Genomic DNA, 11,587 nt, shown 5'->3' with positions numbered 1-11,587 from the left:
CACATTTGATCTACGATTGAACTTAGGGTTTTTCTCGAATTCAAAATTTGTTAGGTTGACACACCTGCTTGAGCCAAACATTTTGCGGGCAAGTTCAGTGAGTACGGTAAGAAAAGCAACCTCTCTTTTCCATGATGGCCGAGAGTGTGATAAGGATTTTGTGAATTTCCCTCGTTATAATATCTGAATTTCTATATTAGAATGACCATGATATCCAAAGCTGCGGTCGGCATTGCCGTTGGCATCGCCGGAATTTTCGTCGGTTATTGTTTTTACTTTGATCAAAAACGCCGCAGCGATCCCGATTTCAAGAAAAAACTCCGCGAACGTAAGTTTGGGAATTTCTTTTCTTTTCGCTGGATTCACACATTCTTTTCGTCGCGTATGAATCGTACAATATCATCGTAGTGACATACTCTTTTTTAAATAAACTGATATGTTTCTTATGAAAGAAAGTACCGTTTTCCTTAATACAATGTGCAATCTCAATCATTACGATATAATTAATTTTACAAATTTATTTTTTATATATAGAAAATGTTTTATATATAGAAAATATATAGAAAATTTTTTATATATTGAAAATTATTTTTATATATAAAAAATGTTATTTATGTATATTATAAATTTTATTGTATGTATTTTATTGTGTGTAATATTGTTGCAATATATATATAAAGAATATTATTTTATAATTTTTAAAACTATATGAGAAAATTATATTTATATTGCTGTTAATTTATTCTCAGTGAATATAGCTTCTTTTTTATTGTTATAGGTAGAAGAGCTAAGAAACAAGCTCAAAAAGCTTCTTCAAAAATACCAGATTTAAGGGATCATGAATTAGTACAGAAATTCTTTTTGCAAGAGGTAAAACTTGCTAACATTTTTATTAGATTATATATTTATAAATATAATTCTAATTTTAAAGTTTATATATATATATATATATATATATATATATATATATATATATATATATTACATTGTTTGTGATTTAGGTTCAACTTGGGGAAGAAATGCTTGCTTGTGGTGAGATAGAGGGTGGAATTGAACACTTGGCTAATGCAGTAGCGGTATGCGGACAGCCAGCACAATTACTAACAGTTCTTCAAAAGACTCTACCGCCGCCAATTTTCCAGATCTTAGTGCAGCGGCTGCCTATGGTCGGCCAGGTACAAAAATTCATGCAAAAGAAAGAAAGTATCATCATCTCATAAGGTAACATTTTTTTTTATTTTGCCTGCTTTCTTACAGAAACTATCGCAAACTCAAATGGCGGAGGAGGATGTCGAGTAGACAAATATAGTTTTGTTGACAATTCTTAAATAAAATCTGGGATTAGTAAAGAGTCTACTCATTTTTGCAAAATATATAAAACATATACATAGTTTACATCTAGACAAAAAAAAAACCTATAATCATACAATTCATTATCCTTTATTAAATCTTTATTAATCCTTTATTAAATTTCTATTTTCCTTGATAAATACATATTACCAATTATATGTAATAAATTTTTATGAATATTATGTCTTATTTTAAATAAGCAAAAATACATTTTCATATCCTATTGTTCAAATATATTTTAATTGAACAATGATCCTCCCAATTTCTAACAGATGTAAAACTTACAAAATGGTATTCTGATATCAAATTGAAGTTTAGTCTCCCATAACAATACCAATGACATCATTCTTTGTATGAAAATATGCGAAAAATTCTACTTAATACAAGACTCCAACTATTTGTGTATGAAAAAAAATTAAAACAAAATTTTGTATTTATGTCATTAAAACATTTATAGATTCAATGGATATTAAATCCTTAAAATGTGATATTATATCACGCAGTATGCAATTGTTACTCATTTATATTGATTTTAATTGATTATATATTTTGAAAAAAGAGAAAGAAAAAAATGTAATTTACCCTCGATAACATTATGTATTCATATATCCTGTTTTCAGCAATAAGATTTTTGAAATACAGAGATATGTATTAGTGTTTTCGTTATTTCATGATATTGTATATATTTATCGTTGTCTCATATATTTATCTCTTATATACATATATAAAAATTACTATATAAATTATTACACAAGTTAAAATTTCATCAAAACATGAATTTGGAAACAGATTACATATAGTCATTGTTTTAATCTAATTCCAAAGAACAAATATTCAATAATGATTAATTAACATTAATAAAATAAATTAGTAATAGTTATTGTATGCTTCAATTAGTGTTCCATAGAAGAACATGTTGTCATCATCACATTTGCGATGCTGACAGGCGTTGCCTTATCTTGGTGTAGTAAATGTGAAAAAACGACTTGTACAATTATTATGTACGGATCTCCAAGATTGTAATCTTATAAACTATAATATTAACATCAAATATATTATATTGCAAAAATAATACATTATGAGATATGCACTCAAAAGCATATTATATTATATTCTGGAAGCATTTACAAATACAGTTGGAAAGTAATGATTGTAAATCTTATATTGTATGTATGTGTTACTATAAATATGTGCAGAAATATACATATTTTGTAGATAAAATTTATTAATACAAATGCAATATTTTAAACATTGGCATTACTTCTCATGCCATTCAACTTATTTATGACAAACAGTTACACAGACACATATATATATATATATATATATATATATATATATATATATTACTTTAGGAAAAATTATATTCTTATAAAGAGAGATGCATCACTTTAAAGAGAGAGAAAATTGATTTTAGTTTTTAGTATAACATGTTATATATGAAACTGTACACAAGAGCACAAATTGAAAAAAATAAAGTAAATAAAAAATGATATTCGCTTCTTACAATTCCAAAGAATATTTTTACAGAATTATTATATATAAAAATTATGCTAAAATATAAGTTAAACTTATTGGTATGAAATAAGATAATCAATGATAAAATATAAACTTCTTTTTTTTATTAATGTACAATATTATGTATAAATTTCTTCTATGATAGCCATAAAATAGCAATAAAATTTCTACATATATAATTAATTATATCTCTGTATATATATATACATAAATACATCTTACAAAATGTAACATTTTCATGATCGACGCATTATAGAAATAATAGAAGTCAAATAAAAAACCCAATAAAGTAACAATAAAATTATACAAATCTTGTATGATACTTAATAATTTTATATATTTCACAAGACGTAAAATGATCGAAAAAATTAAAAGTGTCAATGTTTAACAATCTGTATTCTTAAATACAGTTTAATACAAAATAGAAGAAGTATACTCTATAATCATGCTTATAAGTTCTCTGCAAGTACAACTTGATTATTATAATAATTATTGAAATTTAATTATAATTTGTTTAATGCAAATGGAAGTATATGTGTCATTGACTATTATTCATCCTATTATATATGGCAGTATTTTGCAATAGGCTGAATTACAGTCAACAATAATAAAATTTCTATGTAACATTTGCTTTGTCAATAATAACAAATTATTAGAACATTTATGTAACAATAAATTAAATATACATATGTAATACTTTTCATGCTTCCATGAGTGACCAAACATTCATCAAAAAGCAAAAGTATATTAACATAAAAACTTCAATATCATATAGGATATTTTACATTTTTCAATATTAATATAATCAAAAAACACTGGCTAGTAAGTTACATGTGACAAATAGGAAAGCAAATCATTATATTTATCATATTTGTACTTTTTTTTCATTCATAAATAAAAAATAAATTGTTTGATATGTAAAACAGAATTAGTATAATCAGAAAGGACAAAATGTAAGTAATATAATACTATTTGTACTCTCTGATTAAATTTTCTATCTTGAGCATATATATAGAGAACTCTGTAATGAATATTCATACAGTCATGAAGAATCAAAAAATTGATAATCATTGTTGTTTTACATTAACATTTTTTCTAACATCAAAAATACCAAATATTACCTAAATAAATAACCCATAACTATTTCGAATCCAAGATTTCATTTCTAGCTTGTGACATCACGTCAAGAGCATTTTTCTCAATAAGATTTTTGGCTAAATCTTTACCAAGCAGCTCTGCACCGAGAAGACTTATGCTGCTTACTTTGCCAGGAGTAACACTACAGTAAAGGCGGGGTTCTTGATACGGACATTTCCTATATATCAGAGAAAAAAGAACACAAATAAAGTATAGAATAAGTTTAAAAAAAAAAACTGCTTACAAATATTCATTGATGACATGAGAGTCAATATATGCAAATTACTAAAATTTAAAAGTTACATTTAACTACTACATCTAACTTACCGTGGAGGCTCACCATCATCGTCAGGTAAGTACAATTTACTTTTAGAAGTATTTGTAACTAAGGTTTGACCATCTAGAGACCATACAGCACCGGTAATTGTTAACTCATTGTCTTTTAAGAATGAAGATACCGCGACTGGTGCGGAACATCCGCCGCCTAGAGTTTTTAAAAAAGAACGTTCGCATACACATCTCAATGTGGTTTCTACATCGAATAATGGTTCTAAAAGGGAACGTGTATCCCAATCTGATTCTCGGCATTCAACACCTAATGCACCTTGACCAATAGCATAGAGAGCTTCTTCAGGTTCTAGAAGCTAGAAAAATACATGCATATTAAATATAAATAAATTTTTTTATAGAAATAATATAGAGAAATCTGTCTGAGCAAGATTCATACTTGACTTATTCTGTCTTCCCAGTTCATTCTTTTTAAACCAGCGGCAGCTAATATTATTGCAGCATACGAACCGTTTTCTTCATCTAATTTTTTCAATCTAGTATTCAAGTTTCCACGAATATTTTCTACCTTCAAATGAGGCATATTCCGAGATAGTTGCGCAGATCTACGTAAAGAACTAGTACCTATGACGCTACCTTTTGGCAATGAAGATAATATTTCACCTTTGAATTTTTTCGACATAACTACTGCATCACGTGGATCTTCGCGTCTATAAAAGTAAAAAAAAAATTATTCATTTATATTAATATTATAAATACAAATATTAATATATTTTTTTTATTTTCTATTTACAATTTTTTTTCAATGATTTTTATAATTCAATGATTCTGTATATGTCAAGAGAATGTCTGTTTTATAAAAATCTAAAATTATTTTTTTATACTTAAATTTATATGTTTAATGCTCCATAATTATCATATATTTTAATAGAATATATGAAAATTAATTAAAATAAAAAATTTTTATGCAAATCTTTATCTTATCAGAGTTACAATAATTTCCAAGTTAAAAACAAATTTAATCATTGATATCATATCAGATCATATAAAGTTTGTACTGATCTGGAATATCAATAAGGGATCTTTCATATAAAAACAAGATGTTTCTTTCATGAGAATGATAATATGCTTACACATTTGAATGTAAAATGTATATTAATATCTTGGAGCAATATATATATATTATAATATATAATATATAAGCAAAATAGCAAAGTCATCTCTTGCTAATAAACATCAAAATAATATAGAATCTACATAAAATATAATATCGAAATAATAAAAATAATTTAAAATAATAATACAAAAGGAGATAACAAGTTTAAGTTTAAAATTATGTTAGAGACAACATACTTTAATATTGCACCTAGAGCCATTCCTGTTGGCAGTGTTGTTGGTAAGTCTTTCAATGAATGCACCACAAAATCAACACGACCATTTTCCAAAGCTATTTCCAGTTCTTCCGTAAATAGTGACTTTTCACCAATTTTTGGTAAAGATTTATCCAAAATCTTATCCCCCTTGGTATTCATTGTTACTGTATTTAATTATAAAATTCGTAAGTATAAAATTTCTAATTTACAAAATATAACTTAAGATACATAAACAGAAATATTTTCGCGCCGATAAATAAAGATAATCATAAAATATTTTATTATATGCAAGTCATGGAATACAAGAAGCAACGAATTAGAAAGACCAGTATTTTAAATATGTTATATAATAATCTCAAAAAAAGGAAATGTGAAATAAACATTATCACTTATATAATGTTGAAATTATTTGAGAGAGAATATAATAAAGTTTAGTAAGAACATAAATAATTTTAATAAATTAATAATTTTAATAAATTTTAATAAGTTTTTAACATAATAAATTAATTAACGATATGTCTAATAATTAATATAATAAAGACGATATGTTATTGCATTCTTATGCATATTTTTCTTACCTATTTCGAATTCTTTCTTTGGATATATTTCGTTTAGGCATTGTATCACGTGCTTAGTTTGTATCAAGGCCAACTAAAGAATCAAAAACTTGCATTATTCATGTACGAAGAAACATTTTGGAGTGATACTGTGTCGCGACATAAATTAAACATTTTTTCCATATACATAATTTTATAGCTAACTGAAAAATAACGTCTAAAAAAAAAGAAACATATTCTTCAATAAGCGATTATCAATACCTCTTCAGTATACAATCAAACATCTGATTATCGTGAATTGTTTTTATAAAGATTAAAAAATTGCTGAGTAATTGTACGTAAAATGGTACACGTAACAGCAATACACGCAATGATTATGTAAAAATAATCTTTCGTAGCAATACAAAATGATCTATATTTAAGAAATGAAAAGAAATTATACGTTATCCTTAATCTAATTGCATAATCGTCTTGTTATATTCTGAACCGGAATAAATACATGTTAAAGTCGGCGTTTTTGCAAAAGAGAAAATTTGAAGGACGATCGAATATTAACAATTTTGATAAAGAATATAAGACCTATAAAAAAAATTTATTCACAATTCGTTCCAGGGATTCGTAAAGTTCTCGATAAAGTGAAAGCTGTTTGCAGACTCACCTCACTTTTACGAGATCCAACTCGGATTACGTCACGTTTCTCCGCGCCGTTCATCGCCACGTTTGGAACACCCGGTACAGCTTGACACAAATATTAGCGAGTGCAGAGAGACGGGGCCTCGAATTTTGGAATGTATCAAATACGAAGCGTGAGCAAGAGACGATGGGGACATGAATTGGGTCGAAGAACATAGACACTTTCACTGCGACCACAGAAACCGTGCTTAACCTTAATGACTTTGCATACAATCGCCGTCGTCCCGAGGGAGATGCATAGGAACACGTTATGTAGATCTATGTTACGTACCGGGTTACGTTATTCACAGTCACTGACACTGCAGCAGAATGTGAAATTGATGATTGAGAAATTTGGAAAAACAATGGATGATATACTACATCCCCATCGTGATGAACGCGCAACGCGACTAATGATGAGATGAAAATTAAAGTGGAGTAAAATAGTAGCATAGAATATAAAGATAAAATAGTTTTGCATGCGAATCAGTTGTTGGCATATGCGCGATAAGATGGTGAACCTGCGACGTATTTGAAATTGCCCGCGTCACCAAATGATTAATTCAAAATAGGATCTTTTAATTGGTCAGTCATTGTTAGTCACCCTAGACAACGGTCAACATGAGTGGCTATCATTTACAACGTGATCAACGGAATGGTGACCATTTGACCAATCGAATATTTTTTAACACCTGTGGCATTAATGGAAGAAACCCATATACAGTCCTAACCTGATGAGTGAAATTTTTGAATGCGACAAATAAATCGTGTGATAATACGTTCGGCAATATGAGTGAAATTAAAAATTTCTCGGATTTAAAACTGAATTCTTGGCTCCTTACACAATGCGATACGATGGGTAAATAATTTTTTTATAAACAATTTACGAAGAGAGAATTGTTTTTTCTGTTGCAAAGTAAAAATATTTGTAGTACTTTGAGATGCTCAACAATTGCCAATTTTAGGACATAATTATAGCTATATATTATATTATTTGTTTTAGGTTTAAAAAATCCCACTCCCATTCAGCAGAATTGCATTCCCCGAATATTAGCAGGTGAGGATTGTATAGGTTGTGCAAAGACAGGTAGCGGTAAGACTCTTGCGTTTGCTCTGCCTATTTTACAAAAATTGTGCGAAGATCCGTATGGTATATTTGCTCTTGTGTTAACGCCAACAAGAGAACTAGCTTTTCAAGTAAGATAAACATTTTATTTTCTTCTTCAATTGCTCTTTAGATGAATTATCTTATAGTTAATAGGATATATTTATATGAGATATACTTGTAACTAAATAAATTGTATTATATATCCAATATATATAGTATTTATTTTAGATTGCTGATCAATTTGCTGCCATTGGCAAGGCTATCAATTTGAAGAAATGCGTAATTGTTGGTGGCATGGATATGATGGTGCAAGGATTGGAATTGTCCAAACGGCCACACATAGTTGTAGCTACTCCAGGCAGACTAGTAGATCACTTAGATAGCTGCAATACGTTTTCCTTGCAGAAAATTAAATTTCTTGTATTGGATGAAGCTGATAGATTGCTAGGTGGTCATTTTGATGAACAACTTAAGAAAATATTTGCCGCAGTGCCCAAACAAAAACAAGTATTATTATTTAGTGCTACAATAACAGATGCTCTTGATAAAGTGAAACAAATAGCCTCTAGTAAAGTATGATCACTTAATAATATAACTATAATTACTATATTATACAGAAAAAATAGAAGAAATGCTTTTATTCTAGGTTTTTATGTGGGAAGAAGAGGATGATGCTGGTATCGCCACTGTAAGGGAATTAGATCAACGTTATGTACTATGTCCTAAGGATGTACTTGATTCATTCCTAGTAGAAGTAATTAGGACATTTCGTGCTACAAACAAGAATGGGTCTATTATGATATTCACAGATACTTGCAAGTACGACAATTCTTTCCTTTATATTTAGAGAAGATATTCAAATATTAATTTGCAAATTTAAACTTAGTTATATATATATATATATATATATATATATATATATATATATATATATATATATAAAACTTCCATATTTAGGCACTGTCAATTATTATCAATGACGCTGAATGATGTTGGATTTATAAACGTGGCTCTTCACGCGATGATAAAGCAGAAGGAACGTTTAGCAGCACTAAATAAATTCAAGTCAAATCATGTACAGATTTTAATTGCCACCGATGTTGCAGCGAGAGGTTTAGATATCCCAACGGTAGAATTAGTCGTTAATCATATTATACCGAATATACCGAAGGAATACATTCATAGAGTTGGTAGAACAGCTCGCGCAGGTAGAGGCGGTATGGCGATTAGCTTGATAACTCCAAACGATATCAAATTATTACACATGATTGAAGACACTATAGGCACTAAATTAACGGAATACAAGGTAGATGGTGAGTACATGTTCTATTTCACGTTTTTTCTTAATAAAAATATTTAAAATTTACAATAATCTGATCACTCTTTTAATCAATCTTAGATAAGGAAATTGTTACAATCTTAACGCAAATATCAGTGGCGAAACGAGAAGCCGAGATTAGGCTGGATGAGACTGACTTTTATGAAAAGAAAATGATCAATAAGCGAAAAAAATTAATCTTAGAAGGTAAAGATCCGGATGAGATAGAAGAGTTTTTAGAAGAGCAAAAGAAAAAGAAACATAAAAAACCAGAAAAGAAAAAAAAATTAGAACAAACCATTTCTACATGAAATAAAATTAATGTATATAATATATAATGTATATAATGTGAAATTGAAAATAAAATATATATATTACACAATTAAGCCTACTTATATAAAGTATGATAAACATATTTAGATTATATTGTTTTCTTTAATATATCTAATATATATTTTCTTTACTGTATCACATTTTATTCACAAAGAAAGATAAAAAGTAAAATCATAATATCACTTGTTGTATATAAATTATGCATTCAAAATATTCTCTATTTAAATAATTATAAGTAATAGCGCACATTTCATTATATGCATGATTCTTCAAGAGAGGCAGTGGAACTTGTAAAAATATGATCAAAATAAATTTTTTAAAACATTTTTAAAGATCTCTCTCTTTTTGCACCAAAAACCTTTCAATTATTTAGGTTATGTAATTCCATATAAAAATCTTATAAAATATATAAAATTATTTACTATATATGTTATGCGTATGCATGTGTATGGGTGACAAATATTAGATATTACAATGTCTGATGTGTAATGTGTCACTAAGAAGCTAACTCTATATAAAAAACATAATTGAATCATATCAAAAGTGCTTTTAAAATAATTAAAGACGCGATCTAATTTTTTCTTCATTTTGTATCAAGTTTAGTTTTTGTAAAAAGGCATAGAGTTCGGCAACGTATTCCTTTGGATATTTGTAGAAGTGAGCAACATGTGGCGACTCTTCGAATATCTTCACATAAGTCTGAAAGATAAATGTATATATTTCTCTTGTAATTCTTTCATGAGCCAGCAAACATACATCTTACCTTAATTCCTGAAGATTCCCAAGTATCGCGTAAACTTAAATTGCTAGGTACAGTTCCAACAGGATCGGTTCTACTTACAAATATTAACGCTGGTACATATATAGGAGCGATATGAAATATTTGACTGGATCGAATATAATATTGCGTTGCTTGCTGATGGAATGTCTTCATATGATATCTGAAGGATATTATTTTGTATTGATTAAAACGAGTTATTTCTTGTTTCATTCTTTCTCGCTCTTTTTCTCTGTTACTTACTCTAAATATTTCCGCAGCATAGATTGCAGCATCATATTTTTCGGAAATACCGCGCGAGGAAAGCCTATCGGAATTTGACTGACATCAGCTATACTATCCCATACTTGTCCAACAATCCTATCTGTAATACCACTATACTTCTCCTTATTATTTTCCATCAAATCCAAAGCTTCTCCCCACATGTAACCACCTACTGAAAATCCATGTAACAGAATTTGTTGGTAATTTTCATTTTGTTTTAAGAAAGTTAACAAATCTGCTGCAACTAGCTGAAAATAAATTTTGAAAATTTTATGATAAATAAATTAAAAACACAGTTCTATCATATATACTTACTCTGGAGCCTTTTGTGGGCCACATCAGTTGCCAAGGTGTAAGAGATACCACTGCCACATCAAAACCTTGTTCCATGTACAAATTTACATATTTCATAACATGCTGTCGCTTTGATAACAACCAAGTAAGAATAACTAACAATGGACGATTGTTTGTCACATTTATGTTCTGCATAACATTTTTAGATAATGCAACATGATTATCTTGTGTTAGGACTTCAATATTCTTTGAGACATGATGGGAGGACAACATACATGTTAATTGTCCAATACCCTAAAAGAGATGTTAAGTGTCTTGACATCTGTTTACAAAACTAAGAAATAGCAATAATATACATAAACAATGTTATTTATCACAATTGCAGATAAAAAATACACTACCAAATACTGATTACACTTCAATAGCTGTGACTGTGTGTGCATATTAATTTGTCTTCCTGCAAAAACAACACGCAAAGCACTGAAAATCATTGTGATGAGAAACTCTCCGTCTTTCTTTCTGTCTGTTTGCCGTCCGTTTATCTGTACACCTAAATAACAGTACAATAAAACTAGTTAATTATTTTGAGGAGCATGG

The 11,587-nt window shown here is 28.4% G+C and overlaps 4 protein-coding genes across 4 annotated transcripts; 2 read left to right on the top strand and 2 right to left on the bottom strand.

Annotated features, from left to right (window-relative positions):
• The first annotated feature begins 103 nt into the window (after nucleotides 1–103).
• On the top strand, nucleotides 104–1,349 carry LOC126848192 (mitochondrial import receptor subunit TOM20 homolog). Its single transcript, XM_050588875.1, has 4 exons — nucleotides 104–328; nucleotides 779–870; nucleotides 1,002–1,175; nucleotides 1,258–1,349. The coding sequence occupies exons 1-4, from the start codon at nucleotides 202–204 to the stop codon at nucleotides 1,297–1,299; spliced, it is 435 nt and encodes a 144-aa protein (XP_050444832.1). The 5' UTR covers nucleotides 104–201; the 3' UTR covers nucleotides 1,300–1,349.
• Nucleotides 1,350–2,950: 1,601 nt separating this feature from the next.
• On the bottom strand, nucleotides 2,951–7,337 carry LOC126848166 (porphobilinogen deaminase). The gene is made up of 6 exons (XM_050588822.1): nucleotides 6,882–7,337; nucleotides 6,245–6,317; nucleotides 5,647–5,830; nucleotides 4,733–5,003; nucleotides 4,333–4,649; nucleotides 2,951–4,183 (listed from the first exon to the last, which is right to left on the bottom strand). Exons 1-6 carry the CDS (start codon nucleotides 6,933–6,935, stop codon nucleotides 4,009–4,011), a joined length of 1,074 nt encoding a protein of 357 aa, XP_050444779.1. The 5' UTR covers nucleotides 6,936–7,337; the 3' UTR covers nucleotides 2,951–4,008.
• A 245-nt stretch (nucleotides 7,338–7,582) lies between these two features.
• On the top strand, nucleotides 7,583–9,703 carry LOC126848156 (probable ATP-dependent RNA helicase DDX49). The gene is made up of 6 exons (XM_050588809.1): nucleotides 7,583–7,754; nucleotides 7,899–8,092; nucleotides 8,232–8,576; nucleotides 8,650–8,822; nucleotides 8,961–9,316; nucleotides 9,403–9,703. Exons 1-6 carry the CDS (start codon nucleotides 7,685–7,687, stop codon nucleotides 9,630–9,632), a joined length of 1,368 nt encoding a protein of 455 aa, XP_050444766.1. The 5' UTR covers nucleotides 7,583–7,684; the 3' UTR covers nucleotides 9,633–9,703.
• A 132-nt stretch (nucleotides 9,704–9,835) lies between these two features.
• On the bottom strand, nucleotides 9,836–11,534 carry LOC126848175 (uncharacterized). The gene is made up of 5 exons (XM_050588838.1): nucleotides 11,392–11,534; nucleotides 11,012–11,312; nucleotides 10,676–10,944; nucleotides 10,418–10,595; nucleotides 9,836–10,353 (listed from the first exon to the last, which is right to left on the bottom strand). Exons 2-5 carry the CDS (start codon nucleotides 11,261–11,263, stop codon nucleotides 10,213–10,215), a joined length of 840 nt encoding a protein of 279 aa, XP_050444795.1. The 5' UTR covers nucleotides 11,264–11,312; nucleotides 11,392–11,534; the 3' UTR covers nucleotides 9,836–10,212.
• Between the last annotated feature and the right edge of the window lie 53 nt (nucleotides 11,535–11,587).

Source organism: Cataglyphis hispanica, chromosome 3, assembly GCF_021464435.1.
Source record: "Cataglyphis hispanica isolate Lineage 1 chromosome 3, ULB_Chis1_1.0, whole genome shotgun sequence".
Classification (NCBI taxonomy): domain Eukaryota; kingdom Metazoa; phylum Arthropoda; class Insecta; order Hymenoptera; family Formicidae; genus Cataglyphis; species Cataglyphis hispanica.
The sequence above is the reverse complement of the archived record's forward strand: the minus strand, read 5'-3'. Positions and strand labels throughout refer to the sequence as shown.

Bases quoted from the DNA above. Each gene is read 5' to 3' on its own strand.
- LOC126848192 (XM_050588875.1), top strand. From the start codon at position 202: ATGACCATGATATCCAAAGCTGCGGTCGGCATTGCCGTTGGCATCGCC. The intron at 329-778 runs GTAAGTTTGGGA...TTATTGTTATAG, and splicing joins CAAGAAAAAACTCCGCGAAC to GTAGAAGAGCTAAGAAACAA. The intron at 871-1,001 runs GTAAAACTTGCT...TTTGTGATTTAG, and splicing joins AGAAATTCTTTTTGCAAGAG to GTTCAACTTGGGGAAGAAAT.
- LOC126848166 (XM_050588822.1), bottom strand. From the start codon at position 6,935: ATGAACGGCGCGGAGAAACGTGACGTAATCCGAGTTGGATCTCGTAAA. The intron at 5,004-5,646 runs GTATGTTGTCTC...TTACTTTTATAG, and splicing joins GCTCTAGGTGCAATATTAAA to ACGCGAAGATCCACGTGATG. The intron at 4,184-4,332 runs GTAAGTTAGATG...TCTGATATATAG, and splicing joins GATGATGGTGAGCCTCCACG to GAAATGTCCGTATCAAGAAC.
- LOC126848156 (XM_050588809.1), top strand. From the start codon at position 7,685: ATGAGTGAAATTAAAAATTTCTCGGATTTAAAACTGAATTCTTGGCTC. The intron at 8,093-8,231 runs GTAAGATAAACA...TATTTATTTTAG, and splicing joins CAAGAGAACTAGCTTTTCAA to ATTGCTGATCAATTTGCTGC. The intron at 8,823-8,960 runs GTACGACAATTC...TTCCATATTTAG, and splicing joins ATATTCACAGATACTTGCAA to GCACTGTCAATTATTATCAA.
- LOC126848175 (XM_050588838.1), bottom strand. From the start codon at position 11,263: ATGTTGTCCTCCCATCATGTCTCAAAGAATATTGAAGTCCTAACACAA. The intron at 10,596-10,675 runs GTAAGTAACAGA...AATATCCTTCAG, and splicing joins ATGCTGCGGAAATATTTAGA to ATATCATATGAAGACATTCC. The intron at 10,354-10,417 runs GTAAGATGTATG...TTTATCTTTCAG, and splicing joins GGGAATCTTCAGGAATTAAG to ACTTATGTGAAGATATTCGA.